This window comes from Atractosteus spatula, chromosome 19 (genome assembly GCF_055471065.1).
Source record: "Atractosteus spatula isolate fAtrSpa1 chromosome 19, fAtrSpa1.hap1, whole genome shotgun sequence".
NCBI classification, from domain to species: Eukaryota; Metazoa; Chordata; class Actinopteri; order Semionotiformes; family Lepisosteidae; genus Atractosteus; species Atractosteus spatula.
In genome coordinates, this window is record NC_142724.1 from 1,816,424 (window position 1) to 1,838,870 (window position 22,447).

The 22,447-nt window shown below is 51.5% G+C and overlaps 1 protein-coding gene across 1 annotated transcript; it reads right to left on the bottom strand.

The window, feature by feature from the left end:
- Positions 1–4,743: 4,743 nt before the first annotated feature.
- apcdd1l (APC down-regulated 1 like) lies at positions 4,744–20,529 on the bottom strand. The gene is made up of 4 exons (XM_088937443.1): positions 17,969–20,529; positions 8,872–9,058; positions 7,779–8,310; positions 4,744–7,254 (listed from the first exon to the last, which is right to left on the bottom strand). The coding sequence occupies exons 1-4, from the start codon at positions 18,027–18,029 to the stop codon at positions 6,472–6,474; spliced, it is 1,563 nt and encodes a 520-aa protein (XP_088793569.1). The 5' UTR covers positions 18,030–20,529; the 3' UTR covers positions 4,744–6,471.
- Positions 20,530–22,447: the final 1,918 nt, after the last annotated feature.

Below are 22,447 nucleotides of genomic sequence, written 5' to 3' on the forward strand. Positions count from 1 at the left end.
TCTTCTCTTGTGCGGAGTTGTTTATTTTTGCCTGAAAGTGCTTGATGTGTGTGTCAAGTTTGTGTTTCAGACGGGCATGTGGGCGTGCTGTGGCTTGCTCGGTTTCACATCCGCTGGGCAGGCCACAGATCTGTCCGCGGTCCAGTTCTCCTTCACCCTCTTTTTTGTTTTGACGACTTCGCCTCTGTCCCCCTCCTTTCCTTTTGCTGTGGCGTGCTGAGAGGATGCCAGTGGGGTGGCAGCTGAGAGCTCCTGGCCTCGGGGCCAGAGATGGGGGGCAGTGGGAGGCCACTGAATGAAATTTTCAAGACGGTTCCTCTTTATCTTAAAGACAGTTACTTGGCCCCGTTAACCACCTTGAAAACTAAGCATCGCAGTAGAAGAATACTCGTTTCTTATGCCAGAAATTAAACCTGCAGTAATCTGAAAGGAATGCAGCTGTAGAACAATAACTACCCCTTCACTGTTTGACTTGTTAACCTGGGCTGGATATCTGAAAAACGGTCTCGATTCAATCCTCCAATAATTTTGTTCAGTTTCTTTTTAAAACCACCAATTCCCTCTGTAATCTCTAATCTTTTTTTTTTTAAATATTTTCTTGCTTTGTTTAAAAAGAATCTGGTTTCTATTGTGGTCCGCAATGAAGTTTATGGCGGTCTGGTTATGTTTCCGAGTTTGAAAACCCACAGAGATGTGACCCTGCTGGTGCAATGCAAGTAACCTGGAGCGGCTTGGGTCACCAGTGGGTGTCTGGCTCCCTCGGTGAGTTTGTATCTGGCGCATGTAATGTTGGAAAGGGGAAACCTTTCATTTCGGGTCTTCATTCTCATGCTGGGGGAAATATTTTCTTGCCGCTTTGGTGACTGGTAAGTTCTTTGCTTAGGCTACCTCTCACCTCTCCAGGGAGTTGTAGGGAGTCGGAATTATAGATTGGAAGACTGTGCTGCTGTCCCGTACCTTTTGGGTCTGGGTTATTTTTGGGTGTCCTCTGTGTGGCGTTTTGATGTTCTCACTGTGGTGTCTGTGTGGGTGTTCTGGTTTTCTCCTCCTGTCCGAACCCTCGTGGTCCGGGTTTAATGCGTCTTGGTTGTACGACGCTCGTGTGTCCACCCTGTAACAGACCACTGTAGTCCCTTCTGCTCTGTGCAATCCCAGAGAGTCGCCCAAAGCCCTTTCCTGCGATCGGAGGCATGGCATCAGCCCATATCTCTGTTGCAGAGTTGATAATTCATTTTAAATTGTCGAGCAATATGCTGCACGGATTGGCGTGATCCTCTTCCACCCAAACTCAGAAGACTAGGTAAGCTTCACACGGTCAGACAGACACCATGAGTTCAGGGACTGGTGAATTATCTTTTGGAAAATCCTCCAAGTCGGACTTGCCTTGAAACTTCAGTCACAGTTTGCCCAACTGTTGTGATGCTGTAGGGATGTCAGTGCTCTCCTGCTGTTTTTTTTTTCACCAGCAGAGTGCCAGAAAAGCAACATATTACTTATATTTTTACGAGGCGGCTGCAACTTTACACATGAAAATTGATGGGGTATTAGCAGCACTTATAGGCGGTTAAACATTGTCAGTCTAATCTGTTTTTCCGTGTTACAGTGCAGGGTTTTGTCAGTTTTTGACTGGAACACAGAGCTGTAACAGGGCTGTCTTGGACCTGAAGTCCGATCTGTCCCTCTTTCACTAGCAGGCAGACACGGAGGCCGCTGCAGGACAGAGGAGAAATCTCCGGTTCCTTCTTGGAAGCAGCTTGGTATGGCGGATAAGCAGAGCTGAATCGTTTCCCTCCCATGGAATTAACATGACAAACCCACTAAGATATTTTGAGGTTTGGAAGTTGGAACCTTGGTTTTAGCTTAAATTAAAGTGATTTTTTTTCTGTAAAGAATGCTGTACTGTAAGTCATTTTTAAAATATGGTATTTAATCACTTCAGTGTCTCTGGGGCCTCTTTCGTCTTCTCCTTGTTCGAGTAAATGTGTGTATTGTGTCAGGGCTGGGAGTTCATACTCGGGAGCTCTGCTCTACTGTTCTACTGCTCCACAGCCAACGGCACTCGATGTGCTAGCCTGTTTCTAGAGTCTGATTTGGGGAGATTTATTTCATTTTAACAGGGCAGGTTAGGGCAGGTAAAAGTGAATAGAACTGTTGTTTCTGCTGCTGTTTTCTTTCCAGCATAAACCTATTTCCAGCAGGGGGACTGGGTGTGTCCTGTGTCAGCGTGTGAGACAGCCGCCTAATCAAGAACAATCAATACAGGGGGCTCCTGCACACGTCCCGTTGTTAGCGACTGCAAGCAGTCCCCTTGTATTCTCCCACAGCTCTAGTGCTGCTGAGTGAAGCCAGATCAGAGCCTTGCAGTTGGCTCTCGAGAGGGGGGCTGGGGGCCCTGCAGGGTGGTGGGGTTTTACAGTGGAGGTGCAGAGATATCCTCCCTGCTGGAGAAGGCCATACCCATCTGTCGGAGTTGGATCAGCTCTGGGGCTTAGATTTATGAGGTTTCAACCTGCAGTTCACGAAGGATCCGGGACATCCAGTGCTCTGGTACAAAGCTAGTCCTTTTCATTTCTTCCCTCCCAAGCCAAGCCCTCATACACTTGCTGTAACCAGAGTGATGACCTCATGGTGCGGCCGGCAGTCGCCACGGCGAAGCCGTCTGGAGTTAATGCGAACAGGCTGCGTCTGCTGGACGTGCCCAGGGCCTCCTCGCCCTCCTTCTCCCTGTTTCTTCCCTCCTCGGGCTAACCCCAGCATTTATTGCTTCATTATTTCTGCTTTTTGATAAAATAATAAAACCAGTAGGATGAAAGAAAATAACAGCGGGAGCAATGATGGCAACCGGAGAGGCTGTGGTTCCAGTTGAAGACCAGCCAAGCCGCCTGTTAGTGTTAGTGTAGCAGTGAGCTGGAAGCTGGGCTGCACATTCCGTTTTACCGTGGGATAGAGCGCCTTTCCCAAAAGCAGGGCTGATCAGTACGATCTGGTTTGCTCATTCAGTAACAGCCAGGGGCTGGCTGTGTAAAGTTAAAGCTCTTGAACAGCAGCAAATCCCGTCTGACCTTTCAAACGCCCAAAGCCCATTTAAAAATACGCCCCAGACTGTAACCTGCAAACAGCCGGTGAGGAAGAACTCAACTGGAGCACAACCCAGGGGAGACCGTGCTCCCCCAGGACCAGGGCTGGGCACCGTTGATATAGGAAACCCAAACCCCCAAAAGTTAAACTAGAGGGGCAAAGCTCCAGTCCTGGAGAGGCCTGCCAGACAGTTTCTGGTTCTCTTTCCATCTGAGCCCTTAATTACCTAACTGGACTCCTTATTTGCTCATGTGGACAAGCTGAAGCCTGTCCTTGTTCTTGAGAAGCTGGAGGTTTAAAGAGAGCTACACAGGACTGCTGGACTGGTGCCCCCTGGACTAAAGGCTTGGGAACTGCGCTCATGAAGGCCAGCTGAGTCAATAATTGATCCAATTAAATCATTAGGGGCTCAAGGGGCCGAGAAGTCCTTCTGCCTTTCCAGGCCCAGGAGTGAGGATTGCAGATCTCAAGCAGCATCGAGTGGGAAAGAATGTGTGGAAACTGCCTTAGGGTGGGTATTATGCAAACTGTTTGGAACTAACGGGGGGACCGAAGGGTAGGGGTCTGCTGTTGTTGGCGTGCTCTCCCCACTGACCCAGTCACAGACTGCAGAGGCTACACTGTTCCCCAATTTAGAGAGAGAGTCTCAGAGCACAGCAGGCTGTGCTGTCCAGAACTTCTCCTGCCTTAAACCCACCGTGCTGGGCCTGGAGGAGGCCAAGAGAACCCAGTCCTCCCTGTGAAGCCCGTTCTGATTGTTTCAGCTTAGCTCTCATTTCAAGTGAACTGACAACGTTTGGGGTTCACGACGCTTTTGCGCTTGGGGTTTGGGGGGTTACTGCTTTACAGCACTGGGGTGCCTTGGTGGTTTTTTGCCATTCTGGTTCAGTTACGAGTCATGCACCATAAAGAGCGGACGTCTGTGAAATCTGTCGGCCTCAGTCTCTGGTTTCCTGCGGTGTAACAGTCCTTCATTAGAGCTCTCCAGTGTGTTTCAGTGGTTAGGCAGTTGGAGACGGCGGAGGCACAGATTCAGTTAAACAACCGACTGCAAGAGAGCAGACCGGACATACCTCAAAACCTGGATTTGCAACCTATAACTGCTGGTTGTGTTAAAAGTTTTATTTGAATTTGGATTTGGGCCCTGGGCTGAGAACAGCAGGTCTCCAGAACCGCGGGAGCTGTAACAAGCCGGTGATCAGGCCAATTCCAATTAAAGCCACCTGCTCGTGATTAAGAGCAATTAAGAGGGAAGCGAGGAAACTTGAAGTGCGATTTGTGGATCGCAGCCTGTGCGCCTGTGTCGGCGGTTAGTGGTCTGCATGTTCCAGGGGTGACTTCCAATCATCCCGGCGAGCTGCACAGGACAGAGGGAGCAGGAAGCACAGAGCAAGAGCAGGAAGGCTCCCCAGCAGGTGTGTGGCCCTTCAGGACACGGGCTGGGGGCAGGGGGTGGATGCACCGATGGTGACTGCCCCTGCCCCTGGCATTCTACCCTCAGAGCCCATGAGCCAGCTGTGTGTGCGGTCAGCTTCCGAGAGCCGAATGAGCTGAATGCGTGTGTCCTCACGCTCTCCAGCGCCATCGCAACGGTCTCAAATAAACTCAGTCAGCCATCTGGAAAGGAAACAAAATATTTATACAAAACCAAGCTCGCTCACTGGGTTTTTTTTTTTTTAGTGGAAAACATACTTTTAATATTTTTCATATAAAAAAAAAATCTAAATGAAGAAATGCAAAAGACCCACAGAAAAGCAGTAATAATATCAACTATGAAAAAATGAATGAAAAACAATTTGGCACGCCCTCTACAAATTTAATGCATTAGCTACTATAACATATCTTGTTAGGATTAAAGCCTGTCACTATTTCTTTTAAGATCTGGATAATAAATAAGTCCATTGCCCGCCAGGTGTGTTGCAACAAGTCCTGGAGGGCAACGTGAGGAGCCATCACGGAGCTCGGGGAGCTGGACTGCATGGGCACTGTCCGGCCATCTGGTCAGTACTGGGTGGGAGAGCTCCAGAGAAAACCTGCTTGCTGCTGTGTGTGGTGTTGGTGGACCAGTAGGGGGCGCTCTTCTTGCTGAACCAGAATGGACCATTACTACAGTAAGGTGACCGGGGTCACAGTGCTGTTGGAGGTTCTGTCCAGCAGATGAAACATTAATGACCACGTAGCCAGGACTTCGGTGTGAAGACCTCAGAGCACTGTCCGTGAGAGCACTTGGTTTGTAACTTAATTCTGGCAAAATCATATATGAGTCCCATTGTTATAAGTGTTTGTCAGGTAGGTTGAAATTGTGATTTAATCTGGCTAAAGATTAGCACAGTACACATAAATCCACATGATGTGTGGTGCAAGAAATGGTGAAAGGATTGCAGTACCCAGCTCTGACCAGCAGGTGTCAATATAGAGGCGAGAAAGAATATCTTCAAGATTTAAAGCTGCTTGTCAGGATCTCGACCTTATGTAAAATATCCACTGTTGATCAATTTGAATAGGTATGCTCAGTCATAGCTTTGAGTTTAAATAGGAGTGCATTGCTACTGTGACAGCAAGAAAGCCAACAGTGTCTCTCAACTTAGGTAGATTGGCTGTCTGGTTAAATAATTAATAAAATATCAGGAAACCCCTGCCAAAAAAACTCAGAACATGATTTTGAATTTTTTCTATACAGGAATCAGCACCTCCGAGTAACATTTAATGGAAATAAAATGTGTAAAGCAGTTATTAATTACAATGTATGTTATTATTAATATTTAAAGTTTTCCCTCTGGATTTTGTTTGGAAAAGAACTGCCCTCCCCCACCCAGTGAGTTAAAACTAGCATTGCCATGGCCTTCCCCAACACCAACAGCCTTCATTTCCAGCTCTCTCCCTTCTTCCCAGCTCGTAAGTACAACAGTGTCGCAGTCGGGCACTTCTCAAAGCCTGAGTGCCTTGCTATCTCGAAATGGCCGGGACTGTCCATGTGTCCAAACTCAAACCCTCTCCGGCTGATTCCAAGCCCCTGCAACAGCACTCAGCTTGGGATGAGACCGTTATGGTGACATCACTCCCAAGGACTCCCAATAGCTGTACAGTGTCCCTTGTTGGGAGACTGGCCCTTTGGCATAGTGGTTTTCACCGTTGGTGGGGGTTCACTTGGGACTGGTAGATACCAGGAAAAGGCATAAAATCCGAGGGGAAGGGAGATGTACACACCTCTTCACATAATATCACGTGTGTTTGGTCTGTGTTTGTATATGAAAAGTCATTAAAGGAACTTAGGGAGAAGTATGGGTTTGGATAGCTTGGTCCTGATACAGAGGAATCTCCCACGTCTCCAAAGACAGTATCTTTACCCCTGAACTTTCTCACAGCTCCTTCGACAGAGGGAGTCCCCGGGGGTCAGCGTGTCTGGACATACCAGCTGGCCAGCGCCAGCACCGCGGAGCAGGCCAGGGCAGGCGGCCTCTGCAGGCCAGCAGCCCCGCTGGCAGGGACAGGCGGCGGAGGAGGGGCGCGGTGGGGGCTGTGCCGCGGAGGGGGAGCCGCCTGGGGCCCCGCGCACTGGATGAGCGGAGCCTGGTATGAGGTGGGCCGCTTGCTGGGCCTGTCCGGGCTGGACCCGTCGGTGGGCCTCTCCCCGATGAACAGCAGGGGGCGCTGGCGGTGGTCCAGCTCGGTCTTGAAGAGCTCGTACTCCTTGTGCGGCAGCCTGATGCCCAGGAGGGTGCAGCCGCCCGTGTGGGTCACGTCCTGCTCCACGCCCACCTCCCAGCCGCCCGCCCGCCCGCAGGCGCCCTCCCGGGACGAGTTGAGCGCCCTGGCCGTGGCCGGGTCCAGCGCCGTCACGCTGGCACGCGTCACCTTGAAGACGAACTCGGTGCCCCCCTGCACCAGGCCGGAGGGCGCCCCCCGGGCGTAGTGCCCGGCCGCGCGCACGGTGAAGGTGGGCTGGCGGCAGGCCGGATCGGAGTAGTGCTGGTAGCTGCCCTCCCAGGCGCGGCGGTCCTCGTGAAAGGTGAAGAAGCGAGTCAGGAAGAGCACGGCCGGCCGCACCTCGCACTCCCGGCTCACCCACTGGCCCCCCAGGGCCAGGGGCAGCGGCGGCTGGGGGGGCAGCACGGGGGGGCGATGCTCGGAGGAGCGGTACACAGCGCCACACACGGGGCAGGGGTGGACGTGGTGCTGAAAGAGGGAGAGCGAGACACAGAGCTTTCAGTCCCACCTGTCACTCACTTACAGTAGTGCAGCTTCCTGAGCCAGGGAGTGTTTTAAAGTAAAGGAGAGGGGGCGGCACGGTGGTGCAGGGGCGCCAGTGCTGCTGCCTCACAGTGCTGGGGCCCTGGGTTCAATTCCAGACCTGGGGTACTATGGGGTGGAGTTTGCATGTTCTCCTTGTGTTTGCGTGGGTGTCCTCCCACAGACTAGTAACACGCTGGCAGGTTAACATGCTAGTGTGTGTGTCCTGTGATCCTGCCCAGGGTGTACCCTGCCTGGCGCCTGGCGCTTGCCGGGATAGGCTCTGGCTCCCCCACGACCCAGGATCGGAAGAAGTGGTTAGAACACGGAGGGATGGGTGAAGGAATGTCTTAATCTCACATCCACCCATCATCAGTGAGCCACGCACCCCGATGGGCACGTGGGTAAGGTCTGGTCTCGTGTGTGCGCCCTGGACTCTAGGGGGGTGTGCTGGCCGCTCTCGGTCTCACCATGGCATTCTGCAGGGGCTGCTGGTAGCCGGTGGGCCGGTGGCGGGTGCGCTGCGCCCACTCGGTGTGGATGTCGCCCAGGAAGAGCTCCTGCACCAGCCGGCCGTGGGCGTGGTGCCGCGTCTCCACCCTCAGCAGCCCCAGCTCCAGCATGGAGAAGCCCAGCGCCTCCAGGCAGTCCTGGCCCGCCCTGGCGCTGCGGAGCTCCAGCACCCTGCCGGGGGCCCAGGGCCGCCCGCCCGCGGGGGGGAGCGTCCCGGGGCAGGAGGAGCGCAGCCGCCCCGCCAGCTGGCGCTGCGCCCGCGCGCTGTGGAGCACAATGCCCACTTTGAGCAGGTGGTGCTCGGTCTCGGTGGCGCCGCGCATGATCCAGGAGGCCTGGCGCAGCCGCAGCCTGCCCCTGATCACCAGCGAGTAGGCGGGCGTCCGGCAGCCAGCGTCCTCGTAGTAGAACTGCAGGGCCTTGAAGAGGCGGCTGGGGTAGAAGGTGTAGAAGCGGGTCAGGAACTCCGGGCCAGGCCGGACCTCACACCTGCGGGAGATGGAGGTCATGTGATGAGGCAGATGTCTGCAGAACCAGAAGCTTTCTGATTAGAGTAAACCGTCACTTTAAAGGTCAAAAGCAGCAAAAATCAGAAATCCAGGACTTCCCCCACCATGAAGGAATAAAACAGAGAAATTAAATACCGCATAGGGTTCAAATTTCAGGACTACCAGTGGGGTCGGCCAGTTGCTTACACAGGCTGTTGCTTGTGTTTTGGATGAGGCTGCATATTCTATACAGCATATTTACGACACGTGAAATAAAGGGCTTGTACCGTATGTTCATGATGAAAAAGGCACAGGAAAAATTTTCACTGCCTGTGTTAATTGCAATTGATAAAAAAATAAGTTAAAAGATCCAGAAAGCATTTCTGTAGTGTGGATGTATCTTTTCTCATTTCATAGCGTAGACTTCCCTGCCCCCCGTTTTGTTTCTTCCCCAAGAATTCAAGAGCTTGTGTTGCCGCCGTGGTACTGTAGCAGCGTGTGGAGTGTGAGTCGACTGGCCCCTGGGGCGCGTGGTGCTCTGCTGGTGTTGGAGGTGACTTGCCTGGTGGACACCCAGTTTCCCTCCAGCCGAGGGGGGATGAGGGCTGTGATCCTGGCGCCGTCCTGCAGGTGGCGCAGTTGAGAAAGGCACTGTGGCTCCCAGAGAAGCTTGGTGGTGGTAGTAGTGTTGCGAGGGGCTTGCAGGGCAGTCGGGACGTCCCACGGCTTTCTGCCGGCGACGGACAGAGCTGAAAGCGCACAGACAGGCGGCTGAGAAGGTGGAGGAACCCGATGCTTCCTCACGAGGAAACCCTGCAGGCGCTCCCAGCCCTGGTCATAGAGGGTGCCCTGTGTCTTCCAGAGCTTCTTCCAGCCCAGGTCTGGATCACGGGCTGACTCATTTCAATCTTCCAGTTATGTGCTTTTAGCCCTTGAAAATGCGAATGGCGTTTGTGCACTTTGTATCTGTTTCTGTCAATGTGACCAACTGGGCTTCGACAAAAGCACATAACTAAGGAGACAGGAGTAAGGGAGGAAAGCACAAGGCTCTGTATGCTGAACTAAGGTATTTTTTTCAACCGAGGACTAAGTGCAGAAAGAGCTAAGCAAAATTCTAAACAAGCAGGCAGATCAATTAAAGTGATAACCGGTGAAAAACAGCCGACACTGGGGTCCCCCAAGTCCAGGGCTGGGAGCCCCTGATCTTGACAACGTCAAAGCCATGAGCAGAAGAGAAGAGTAATTAGTGCTTGCATGTGAGTGTTGCAATATGGACTCTGCTGTCTCGACACCAGTTCACTGTGTATTTAAGATTGTGCCAAGTTTACAGAGGTTTTGCTTTTTCTCTGTAAAAACAAAAAAAAACTGTTAAGTAATACATTTTAATAATAATACTACTGTAATAGCTGTTGATTTACGGATGCTTTAGGAGATGGAAAGCAGCCCTTGGGCTTCAGATTTCAGTAATTTTCCCTGTAATGGGATTTGATGGGGCTATTACAGCAGGATATACATCTGAATTAATAGTTGGCCAGTCTACTGAAAGAGAAAGCCTGGAGTTTTGGCTTGTCACTGCTTTGCCGCGGGCAGCTGCAGTTTCATAGTTTTTTATTTTCTTTGGGGGAGGAATTGGGGGTCTGCCAGTGAGTCAGAGAGGAGTTAGTGTTGGTGATACTCCTTCGTTTCTTTTTAATTGCATCTGGATTGGGTACCAAGGTCCTAATGAAGGATGTCACTGACTTTTTTTAGGTCATTAACCAGTTGGTTTATGACCACACGTGCCACAGTGAAAGAGCAGCCTGCGTGCTGGACTGGCTTCTCCATAATGTTCCAGTCTGTACAGCTGATACCTACAGAGCTCTCGGAAAAAGACTGTACCATTCCAGTGCTGGAGGAGATGACTGCCTTAAATTGATGTCCTTCCTAGCAATCCGTGCATTGTGCACCCTGAGGAAGGGGAGGCTGTTCAGGAGACGTTTGTGGTTTTGCATTTTGTGCAGTGCATGTTAAATTATTCATACATGGTACCATCCAGCTTACCAAACCTTGCAAACATTTTGTTAAAAAAACATCTGCAATTTCAGCATTAGCTAATTAATAAAGTGGAATAAACAAAATCATAGTGTCCCACAGTATTAACTATGCCACGAATACAATAAAAGTCCTTTATCGATTAAGCTCTGTATTCAAAAGTTAACCTTAAGGTCCCTCAGTGAGCCTTCCTGTTCTGCAGGTTCTGCAGTGACGCTCAGTGTTGTGCAGTGAAGCTCAGTGTTGTGTAGTGACGCTCAGTGCTCTATAGAGAAGCTCAGCGTTGTGCAGTGAAGCTCAGTGTTGTGCAGTGACGCTCAGTGCTCTATAGAGAAGCTCAGTGTTGTGCAGTGACGCTCAGTGCTCTATAGACAAGCTCAGTGTTGTGCAAGCCATGAATTGTGTGCGTTCTGTGGTCTGCAGAGGGACATGGGGGCAGATTCACTCAGGAGAGGAAACAAGGAGGAGACACAAACTTTCCCAGCCCAGTTTGTTTTTGATTAAACCCAAATGGTCTGGTTGAAGAGGCTCCCTTCCAGAGGGTGGTTTAGCAATGGTTTGTTTTGTAACGAGCAGTGTGTCTAGAGTTTCAGCTTTCTCAGCCAAATGTCAAACACAGAGGGGAATCTTTGATGAGTGACCCCCTCCCCACCCCTCCCACTCCTCGCTGTGTGTCTTGGTTACAGCATGTGGCAGAAATGAGCCAGTCCGCCACCGTCGATATCTGTTCCTCCAGGACGAGCGAGCGGAACCATTTCTGCTTCATGGACAAAGAAGACATATTCCAGCAGAGTAAGTTATGCAGATGGACATTTCCTTATGTACAAAGACACTGCTTAGTTCCCTGATTCATGATAAAGTTTCATGGTACATTGTGCTTTACAGTTAGTCTCAGCTTTTCATAATATTGCACACGGACTTGAATGGACTTGTACGAAATAACCTCTTGTGGTTTGTTGACACTTCTATAGCTCTCAGTTATTTAGCTACACATTAATAGCCCCTTAATTTCAAGGTCTCCATTTAAAAAACTCAAAGACATATGTCTGACCATATTTCCTTCACCAAAGTACTTAGTAAAGCATGATCACAATTGTTTCCTTCAGCTAACTGATTAAAAACTCTCGAGTCTTTCACACATTTAAGACAGCCGTATGAGGAGTGCTATATGCATTAGTTCAAATCCTTCTCAATGCAGACACGAGCTGGTTTGGCTTGTCACATGCGATTTATTTAGTTAACAGTCTACTAGAAAATATGCATTTGATTTTGTTTTTACAGTACCAAACCATATGAAATATGTTTGCAATTTTCTTTTGTAAATATTTTTATATCTGTCATTATGTCTTTAATTCTGCTGGCATGTTGTTCCATTTTCCTGAAACTCCCCTACTTTATGATACTGATCAAGCTGAATTAAAGTTCTGTCTTTTGTTCCTCTCAATTGCCTACTGAGGTTCTGGTTTGTGTTAAGATCTCCAAAAAAAAATGAAACTCCAAAAACGTTAACAACACTAAAACAGTTCAAAGAGAATGGTTACATTTAATTTAAAAAATCATGTTGTGTAAAAATAACGTTTAGATTTCAGCGGGAGGTACAATTTAGCAGATTTCTTTAAGGTTTTTACACAAGGTGTCCCTCAGCTTTGACCCCTCATTTACAATTCAACGGCTTTGTAGCGGAAAAAAATTGTGTGTTATTAAACACATGGCTCCAGTTTAAAAAAAAAAGCTTGTTACAAAATTAAAGTAATTGAGCTTTTGGGGCTCCTGTGGAGAAATGGGGTTTTTAGTCATGAACAAAACGTTTCAGCTTCGGATTGCTTCTAAATGAATTTGCACGTTATTACTTACGGACCCAGACTGTCCGTGTCTCGGCTCGCAGTGACAGGTTGGGGACGGGACATTCACACTGAAGCAGGGGTGCACCCTTCTCCTGCAGAAGTGCTGTCCTGGGCTCTGCGAGACCAGAGATCCCAGGCCAGACCCTCTCAACCCTGCTCCCCGAGTGCTGATCCAGGCTTGATCCCTGATCCCCGCCAGCCCGGGCTCGGGATCCTAGTGAACTTGGGCTGAGACGATCCATCCACTGCCCCCCCCCCTCACCTTCACACATCTGACCCACAGGTTGACGAGAGGCTGACCTTTAACCTCAGCGAGAAACAGGTAGGAGAGGGACTTCCTGTCTGCATTGAAGCTCTGGCTGGCATTGTAACAACGATGGCTGCATTGCAGGTCTAGGGTTTTCATTGGAAAGCATAGCCAGAGGTTTTTAACCTGTAACAGCGGGACCCTGGAGGAAGTTTGATCAGTGGGTTCATAATAATAATTCCTTACACTTGTACTGTAGTGCTTTTCTGGATGCTCCACTCAAAGCGCTTCACAGGTCATGGGGATCCCCTCCACCACCAGTGTGCAGCCACAGCTGGGTGATGCGCCAGTCCGCTCTCCCACACAGCAGCTCTCAGTGGGAGGAGAGCAGAGTGACGAAGCCGGTTCAGAGAGGGGGGTTATTAGGAGGCCATGACTGGGAATGTCCAGGGGGGAAGTTTAGCCAGGACACTGGGGTAACACCCCTACCCTTCTCGAGAAACACCCTGGGATTTTTATTGACCACAGAGAGTAGGGCTTTTCCACAGAGAAATCACGCACTGCTCTTTTCAAACCCGGGACCCTGGGGAGGAGGACATGCCAGCAAGGTTGGGGATCACCTTGCATGCGACAGCCAGCTGCTGAGGACGGCCCAGACAAGACCATCTCTTTCTTACGTATTGGACTTCAGCTCATACCTTGCAGGCGAGCAGCGCCGCCTACGTTTTGTCTCGATCAGATCAGCTTTACCGCTTCCCCGCTTCGTAAGACGACGACTCACAAAGACTTGGATGAGCAGGGGCTTTCAAGGAGAACGGGGACCAGTTGCCCAGATCTTCCAGATATTCCATCCCACCAGCAGAGGGCGTGGAGGAGCCACACTCGAGTGTTCAGGCTGGCAGGATCTTCTGTTCTTTTAAAGAGGCTGAACACCAGAGGGCGCCACAGAAGAGCTGCTGCTGCGTGGCCTTGGCCACACGAACACGGATGAAAAAAAGCAGGCTCTGAAACTGGCCCTGGTTACTGCCCGATCGCCTGTTTGAAAAGGGTAATTGCTTGCATTTCTACACTGTCTTTCATCTCAAAGAATCCCAAAGCACATTACATAAAGGTGGGGACCCACGTCATCCACCAGTGAAGTTCAGCTCCACCTGAGTGACTCAGAGCAGCCAACCTATGTCAGTAATACCACTGCACAGCAGATCAGGGGGAAGAGCATGACATTGCTTCACCGATTAAATTAAGGGAGAATTTATTTCAAGGTGCCAAGAATGGAATTTAGCCAGATCGCTGGGGTAAACACCCCCAGCCATATCAACAATCCCCTGGGATCTTTAACGACAAAATAGTCCGGATTTGGTTTAATGTCTCCACCCCACTCTCTCCACTGGAGTACGCATCTCCCACTCACTCTACTGGGACAAAGTCTTAGAAATGTCTGCTTTGCGAAATGGGCATGAGCCAGCAGCAGACTGACGACTAGCCCTGCGCTTCGTGAGGCGTGTTTGCTTGCTGGCTTCCTCCTCTGCCCAGTGAGAGCAGCCTGCTGCGCGCTGGCTCTGCAACCTGTGACCGCTGGGAGGGCCAGCGTTCCGATGACGTCCCAGCCCCACTCAGTCTGGGTCTGTTCGCACAGCACGCGGCGTTCCAGCTCTGACGAGGTTTGTTTATGTGCGGCTCCCGGGACGACACTCTGTTTCTCACTCTTTCCGTCCCTGATGTTCTCCCAGCTTGGCGGAGGCAGCCTGTCCTCTCCCCTCCCTTTGGCCTGCGCTCCTCCTCTTGGCTGTCCCGGGCTGGACAGCTCTCTCCAGCCCCCTGGGCGGCTCAGCCCTGCAGCAGGAGGACACGGGGCCCAGGCCTGGCGGAGAGGGGCGCCTCCGGCTCTCCAGCTCCTGCGCAGGAGAGACGGAACCTCCTCGCTCCGATTAAAGATCCCCGACTGAAAGTTTGCGCCTCATTTGCGGTGGATGAATTTCAGTTTCTGTCTTTCGCCTGCTGATGCAGCGCAGCTCATTCACAGACCAGGGAAACGGTGTCAGTCTTCATGTGGCGAGAGCGCAATGAGCCCATTGACTGTGAGCACTGAGACAGAAAGAGCTTCTCAGCCACAGACGAACGTTTGCAAATAAAAGCAGAGGCTGTTTACTACATCTTCCTCATCTGGTTGCTTAGCAGCTGAGTGATCTAAGAGCCCATCAGAATGCTTTTTGAAGGATCCCCATAAAACTCTTTCACACCTTACAAGCATAGCTTCACGAGGAGAGCAATGGGGAAAGAGAGTCTTGTGGAGGTTATCCCAGGATCAAGAGTGTGTTTTTATTCCAGTCCATTCACTCATTTCACAGCTATTGACACCTAATCCAGCCCACTGTTGTCTTTTCATGAGAGTTTGGATCTGCCTCATCCAGCCGTTGTGTTTATTTAGACTGGGGATCAGGTCCCTTCGCTAATCCAGCGAGTGACCTGCAGCAGCTCCTCCTGTGTTTTGTTAAGGCTGAGCTGGACATTCTTTGCAAGCCAAATTCAGAAAAGAGCCAGCAAAAGGGAAACAAATGCATATCGCATGCAAGTGTCAGTCAGGACATCTTCAAATTATTTGGGCTACAGCAAAGTACGAGCTTTGGTTAGGTCGGGGTCTGGCAAGTCTAAGTCTGTGTAAAACAGAGAACGTGATACAAAAGTAATCATAACGTCATGCTTCGCTTTAGCGCTGCATCTCTGTTCTGAAATTGCATTTCCTACCACATTGCACATTGCACCTCCAGCACACGAGAGCTCATGAGCGGTGATTGATCTTGGATGTTTTGAAATAGGACTGCTGTCTCATCCATTGAAGCTTGAGCCGTGATCCCTGTCTGCTGTGCACTCTACTGATATTCCATTTGCCTTCGCTTTGTTAACTGGTTTCACAATGCAGACCTTCTTAAAAAAACGTACTTTTAGCTCACCTGATGTAGCCTTGACTCCCTGTAGTCCTGAACAGTAGACGACAACATTTCCTTGCATTTATGTACAGCATTTCAACCCAGTAGACCACAAAGTGCTTCAGATACAGGTGGGGACCCACTTCATCCGATACTGAAATCCAGCGCCTGTCACCCATCATCACCCATACTGTGCTCTCACAGGAAGAGCCCTGGGTATTCTCATGACCCAGCAGTCAGAACATCAGAGTCATGTCTCATCTGAGGGACAGAGCCTCCCATGGCACAATATCCCTGGTTACCATACTGGGGCATTGCATTGGAAAATCTGATTGAGAGGAACGAGCGCCACCTAGTGGCCCACCAATGCCACACTACCCACAATGCACCAGACAGCGGAGCAAATGACTCTGTGACCCACTGCGGAATCGAGAACGAGCAGAGCCAAGAATAATTAGCACCGCAGCGAGGTTGACAGGCTCGTTTATTCCGCCTCACTGGACCAGTTTCCAGTAGCGCACTGATCCCAAGAGAGGCTTCCCGGGCTGTCCGTGAGCAGACAGCAGTGCGCTGTGGGACAAAGGTGCTGGGTGCAGCCCCGGGTGGATGAAATCCCTTTTTTCCCCCTGGAAACCTGGCACTGCCTGGCAGTTTCCTCGTCAGCTTTTCCTACATGCATCCGACAGGGGCATGCCAACACGTACTGCCCACTCCTGCCAAGACAGGGCATCTCATCTGCTCTGCCTCTGTCTTCATGTGCTGTGTCAGAAAAGTACCCCAGCAGCACAATGAGGCTCTGGGGCATGCTTTACTGTACTGCATGGAACTACACTGCATCCTACTGCACTGTACTGAACTCCATCCTACTGTATTGTACTATAGAATTCTACTGTGGAGACAGCAAGCAGATAGATCTCTCCAGGCAAGCAGATCGATTTAATAATCTAACAACCTGCTCTCATAACATGCAGGCCCATAGCAGGAAACTAGAGAAACTGTCACAGCTATCTGGGTGCCTTGGACAGTGTCACATTAGCAATATTTCATCAGCCTAAGCTGCTCACAAGGCTGGGTTTCACCCCAGTTTCTGTACTGTGAGGGGATCACGAAACAAGACTCTGTGCTCTCTGTCACAGATTAGCCTCAGCGTACATTGGTCCCCTTTCAACCAGTGTATCTTGGTCAAGAGGTACAGCAGTACAGCACTACACCACACTACAGCACTACAGTACTACAGCACTACAGTACCGCACTACAGTGCACTACAGCACTACAGTACTACAGCCCTACGGCAGTACAGTACTACAGTGCACTACAGCACTACAGCACTACAGCACTACAGTGCACTACAGCACTACAGTACTACAGTGCACTACAGCACTACAGTGCACTACAGCACTACAGTACTACAGCCCTACGGCAGTACAGTAATACAGTGCACTACAGCACTACAGTGTACTACAGCACTACAGTACTACAGTGCACTACAGCACTACAGTGCACTACAGCACTACAGTACTACAGCCCTGCGGCAGTACAGCACTCAGAACCACTCTGACCCCGGGTTCCCTGCAGTGTGTGCCGGGCTTTTGGCACATCTGTTAGTCGCTTTTTGTTTCACTTTGACCTGGGCTCACAATAAACGTGAAACAGGGACCCTCTCTCTCCTCCACCTGGCTTCTGCACAACATCACACACCTGCCCTGCTGAGCTGGACATGTACTCTTTTACATCATTTCCACTGCTTATCTGTTCTTTTGTCTTTAATTTAATAGAATTAAGGCAAAAGCATGCAGCTGTGTCTCTGGTAATCCTGTCCAGATGTAGAACGCACCAGCGTGATTCATGTCATGTCCTGTGATTCAGACCTGTAGCGCACCCAGCTGCTCTTAGCTTGGGCTTTTCTGTGTAGTTTGCTGTGCTGCTATCATGTAAGCAGTTTTGTTTTTCTAAAAAGTGAAAACAAAAACTGAAAGACTCACTGACTGACTGATTTCATGTGCACTTACAAGCATGATGTTCATTTCTCTCATTTATTGTTGGCCAGATCCTAATCTTCGCTCTTGTGTGGGTTGTCTCTTCAGTGTTAAAGGCACTACCAGGGACCAGGGGTAAGGAGGTCAGTGCGCTCTGTCTTTAACAAAGTTGGTGGCATTCTTCAAAGCAAAAATCACTCAGAAGATCTATGAAACAGAGTCTTTGGAATATATTCAAAAACCATGAAAGCAAAGCAAACTACAGCCGGAGTCAGACAAAAGCAAGAAAAAAACGATCTTGTACTTAAAGACATTATCGAGATTTCAGGCTCAGATAGCGACATGCCCGGTCTGAGGACTCGGAAGGCAAGGTGGGGCTTTGTGCTGACTGTGGTAAACCACAGTAAAATCTGCACAAGTATCTCAATACTGGATGAAAAACAAGAGGGTAGCTGACAGTTCTGGAAGGTCTGGCAAGACTCGATCACTGATAGCACTGAAGCCCATCTGTCTGTCTGCTCTCTCTCCCCCCCGGCGGCCAGGCTGAGGTGCCGACAGGGGCTGGAGAGAGCCGCCTGGGGAGAGGGAGGCCAGAGGGCACCCACAGGGGCAGAACCCGCTGCGCCGTACTCACCTGCCCACGTCCACAGCACCCAGAGCGCGCCCGCCAGGTGTGCCTGCAGAACTTGCGCCATGGCAGTAGCCCCCTTTCCGAATCCCAGTCCGCGTCTCCTCCGGACCCAGACCTGTCCGTGGCTTGGAGTGGCTCCTTCTCTCTAAAGCAATCCCATTCCAAAGGGGAAAAGTACAGAACTCACAAGAGGTCCAACAGTCGAGTCCCCTGTCTTAGTCCTTGCTTTCTTTTTCCCTGTGATTCTGTCCTGCCCAGGGTTTTTGCGTATTATAATCCACCTCCTCCTCCTGCAGGGACGTGTGCGAGGCTGTGCGGCGTCTCTCTCTGCGCTCGAGTGGGACTGTCTCCCCTCCCTCTCTGCTCCCTGCCTGTCCGCTCCTCTCCCTTGCTGTGCTCTGATTCAGCCCGGCCTCTGGCTTAAAGAGGCAGAGAGCGAGAGAGAGGAGGAGGGGTCTCCAAACTCCGGAGCCTCAGCCCTCCAGAGGGAACTGTGAGCAAGGTGCAGAGAGGAGGGAGGAATGGGAAACTGTAGAAGAGCATGTCTCACTAGAGAACTACACTTCAGGGAGACATGACCTGCACTCCCGTTGGTTGAAAGAACCACTTTTGCTTTAAATACAGCTCTGACGGGGAAGCTACAGTGCTCAGACTGTTGCTATTTTCAAGAAACACAGAACCAATATGCATAAAACGTGTCCGTCATGTTGCCGATATTATACCCTTCCCAGCTCCATGTGCGTCACCCTCGGCACGAAACACTGTAATAAACGCTGTCTGGACAGGTAACCGCTTTTAATAATAATAGACAAGCAACAGGACTGGTCAATATTCCGATTCAGCAGTGCCCTCTGGGATGCAGTACAGAAATCCCTGGAATTCCTTGGGATGGGAGTTCAATCCCAGGAACAGGACAGTCTTCCCCACCGCCACCCTGACTAGGAGAGGGCAGGACAGTTTCACTGGTGCGGGAGAGATTTGATCCCTTCAGACCCTTCAGGCCCTGAACCAGAGTTTTAACCCCTGTAGTGTCACCTGAACTCAATAATCCTGCGCTTTCGCTTTGCATAGAAATCGTTCCCGTCTCTCTGCCTTGGGAGACGCAGGCTCTCAAGAGCTCTTACCCCACATGGATACAGCTCTCCCAGTCGCTGGCCTCTCCAGACATTCCTTATTAAAGTTTGACGGAATAGCACCTGCTTGACGCCTCACAGCATTTTTGCAAAACACGTATGACAGAAAAAAGGCTGTGGGGGGTGGGATTTAAGAGGATTAATACAAGCTTAGGTAAAGCTCATTTTCTCGGTGCTTGAGACCAGTGTGCGTGTGTGTTAGGGGCACTGCGACTGGGCTGCAATGAGAGCCGTGAACTGACAATCTTCTGCACTGAAGGCTGGAGTTTCAGGTCAGAGATGTGGAAAGAGGCTGCATTAGGATAACTTTAGTCTGATTCTCTTGCTCTTGACTAGTGTTGGGGAAGGAGTGCAAAGTAACTAGTTTCTGTCCCTGAGGACCGAAGAGCACCTGATGGACATGGCTATCTCAGTGCGGTCTGGATCAGCTCTGGGCCGTACTCAGGAAAGCATGCAGGTCCTTTAACAGGCACCTGGGCATCAGTAGTTGAAAGAAGGGCAAAACTGAAGGGTGGGGATAAAAGGTTGCCAGCAGTGCCACCTGCTGGTCTTGTCTGTCAGCCAGGATGTTCTCAGGGCCTCTGTGTGAAACCTGGCGTCTCCAGAAGCTCCTGCTCTCTGTGGCCAGAGCGCCTGTGACACACACAGCTCGAGGCGGCAGTCGCCCCTCCGCCCCCCTCCTTCTTGCCCCTGATTAAAACAGTAACCCCCCCCCCGTTGCAGGGGGCTGTCGGATCACCGGAGGCAGAGATGGCAGCAGTCTGAACAAAGGAGCAGAAACTGGCTGAACAGAAGCCCGCCTGGGGGGTCTCGGCGTGGGCTGCCTGCCTGCAGTGGGCTCTCCCGCGATCACCGCGCCCTCAGAGCTCCGCTCGCGATCAGCCCGGGCCCCGGCAGCTGCAGAGCTGGAGACCTGGAGCTCCTGGCAGGACCAGCTCTGTCTCTCTCAAGAGGTCCAGGTGTGTTATTGTACTGAGGCACCGGCCAGCTGGCAGCCCCTCCAGCCTCGCGGCTCTATCAGGTCGGTGTTTGCGGCGAAGCTAGCAAGTGCAAGTCCTGCCTGCTGCTTCAGAGCTGGCCGGCCTTTCCTCCTGGGATAGTTTTGTGTTTTTACAACGCCGTTCCAAGCAAAACACAACGCCTGCAGAATGTTAATTTGCCCTGACAGAGGTTTCAGACAAGGAGCAAACTGAAAAGCTGGTTTTGTTTACTTCCCTCGCTAGCAGCGTGAGCTGAGAAAATAAAAACATCCCCCGACAGGCGAGAGCACGCTCATCTTTTTTTGTTGTTGCTGTCGATGTTGCCTTCCCCCGGTCCCCTCTCCTCTCCCTTTTCTGGGTTTTGAACCTTTCCCACGTGGAGCGGTTTTCCGTGAAGACGGGCCGGGAAGCTCAGCTGCTCCAGTCTGGGTGGCAGCTGCGCCTTCACGCCAGCTCGCATTCCGCGGGGCCCGACCCGCCGGGGGGGGCAGGGGCAGGGGCAGTGACACTCGGAGGCGCAGCCCACCCGACCACCGACCCCCCCATTTCTGCAGCCGCACCTTCCCCAGCGCGGTGCCGCCACCTGCCAGTGCGAAATCGTGCGCGAAAAGAAACAGGGCCGTTGGGCAGGTTTTTCTATCTATACGTTCTATCCCCGAGTATGAAGCCGGCCAACTTTGCTGTTTTCGTGGCATTTTTCTGTCTCTCCCAATTGCTTTTCAGAAAACTGACTGCAGTCTTTTGCTTTGCAAAACAGGGACGAAGATTTTAGAACCCCCCCCCCCAAAAAAAAAATTCATTTACAGCGCCAGCCCGGCAGAGAGGGCGACGCGTCAGCTCTGCTCCCACCCTGGGGTGACCCCCGAGTGATTTACAGAGCGGGTCGAAGCGCCGTATCGTTTCCATTACCATTTCTGCGTCGGGTGAATTTATTACCTGCCGGGCTTCTGTTGTCTGCGCAGCGACCAGAAAAGCAGCCCAGGGGCACTTTGTCACTCGCAGTCTGGCTACCCGAGCAGCCGGGACCCGTGCGGATGTATTTCAAAACTATAACGCCTATTACAACGAATTAAAGACGTTCCCCAGCCGGTATTTTATTGTTCCTACACGGTGGCCGTTTTGTGCGCAGAAACTCTGAGTCTCAGCCGACCGGCGCTGTCAACACTAGCGGCAAGGGCAGCTGATAAGTCCCTGTTCGGGCAGCACAGCTCGCCTCTTGCAGCCACTGAGCGACTCAGGGGCAGGACCCGACGGCTCCAGTTTGGTATCAGCTCCGTCTGGGTAGATATAGATAACAGACACAGACGGGACCTTTTTTTTTTTTTAAAAAAAAGGCTATTTTTGCGCGCTGTCTCTTCGTCCGCGAAGCCTCGCTGACTCCACTGCGGGCCTGTCCGGGTCCGAGCAGCGCTCACGGGGTCCTGGGAGGATCCGCCCGCGTGGCTGGACCACGAAATGCGTGACCGAGCTCGCGCGTCCGTGCGGAAACACCCCGATCTCCTGCGCCGGCCTCCGATGAGGGGCACGTTTGCTTTTTTGAGTATGTTTTTTTATTGTGCAAACCCCTGTGTTGTCTCTCAAGGAGGAGAGGGAGTGATGCATCTCTCTCTCTTCCTGCAGGGCTATGTGCGTGTGTCATTTTATAAAAAGCCACAGAGTAACAGCCTCCGCTGCCCATCTGTACTCATGGCTTTCCACACCTCTCGCCCCCATAGCACACTCTGGAGCTGGGGGGTCCAGATTCCTGCTGGCCTCACGGTTTTCCCTGTTGTCCTGAGCAGCGCAGGCAAGGGGCTGAGGGCGTGTGTGGGGTGGGGGGAGCTGTCTAGCCCAGGCCTGCTATTGACATACTGTACACTGCCATCTCCCATTCCCCCCAATGCCCTGGGCCATCTCCCATTCCCCCCAGTGCCCTGGGCTATCTCCCATTCCCCCCAGTGCCCTGGGCCATCTCCCATTCCCCCCAGTGCCCTGGGCCATCTCCCATTCCCCCCAGTGCCCTGGGCTATCTCCCATTCCCCCCAGTAACCTGGGCCATCTCCCATTCCCCCCAGTGCCCTGGGCCATCTCCCATTCCCCCCAGTGCCCTGGGCTGAGGAATCCCACCCAGAGGAATTCGACATGGCTCATGTCTGAAGCAGTTTTTTGCATTTACAGCACCATGGTCTGCCTGTGCAGTGCAAAGAGAAGTCAGGACCAGAGCAGTCTGTGACACCCCCTGATTAGGCTGCTGGGGTGCCTCCCCCATCAGGGGCTGCAGTATCCTCCCCACACATTCAACAAGCCCGCAGACGCAGACTGTGAGCATCCCAAGCTAGTGTCAAGCCCAGTTCACCAAGAGGACAGCCTTTATTGAAACACGATGGCTG

Coding starts and splice junctions, on each gene's coding strand:
- apcdd1l (XM_088937443.1), bottom strand. CDS start 18,029: ATGGCGCAAGTTCTGCAGGCACACCTGGCGGGCGCGCTCTGGGTGCTG. Junction 9,059..17,968: donor GGTGCTGTGGACGTGGGCAG/GTGAGTACGGCG, acceptor GTGCGCTTTCAG/CTCTGTCCGTCGCCGGCAGA. Junction 8,311..8,871: donor GGAAACTGGGTGTCCACCAG/GCAAGTCACCTC, acceptor CATCTCCCGCAG/GTGTGAGGTCCGGCCTGGCC.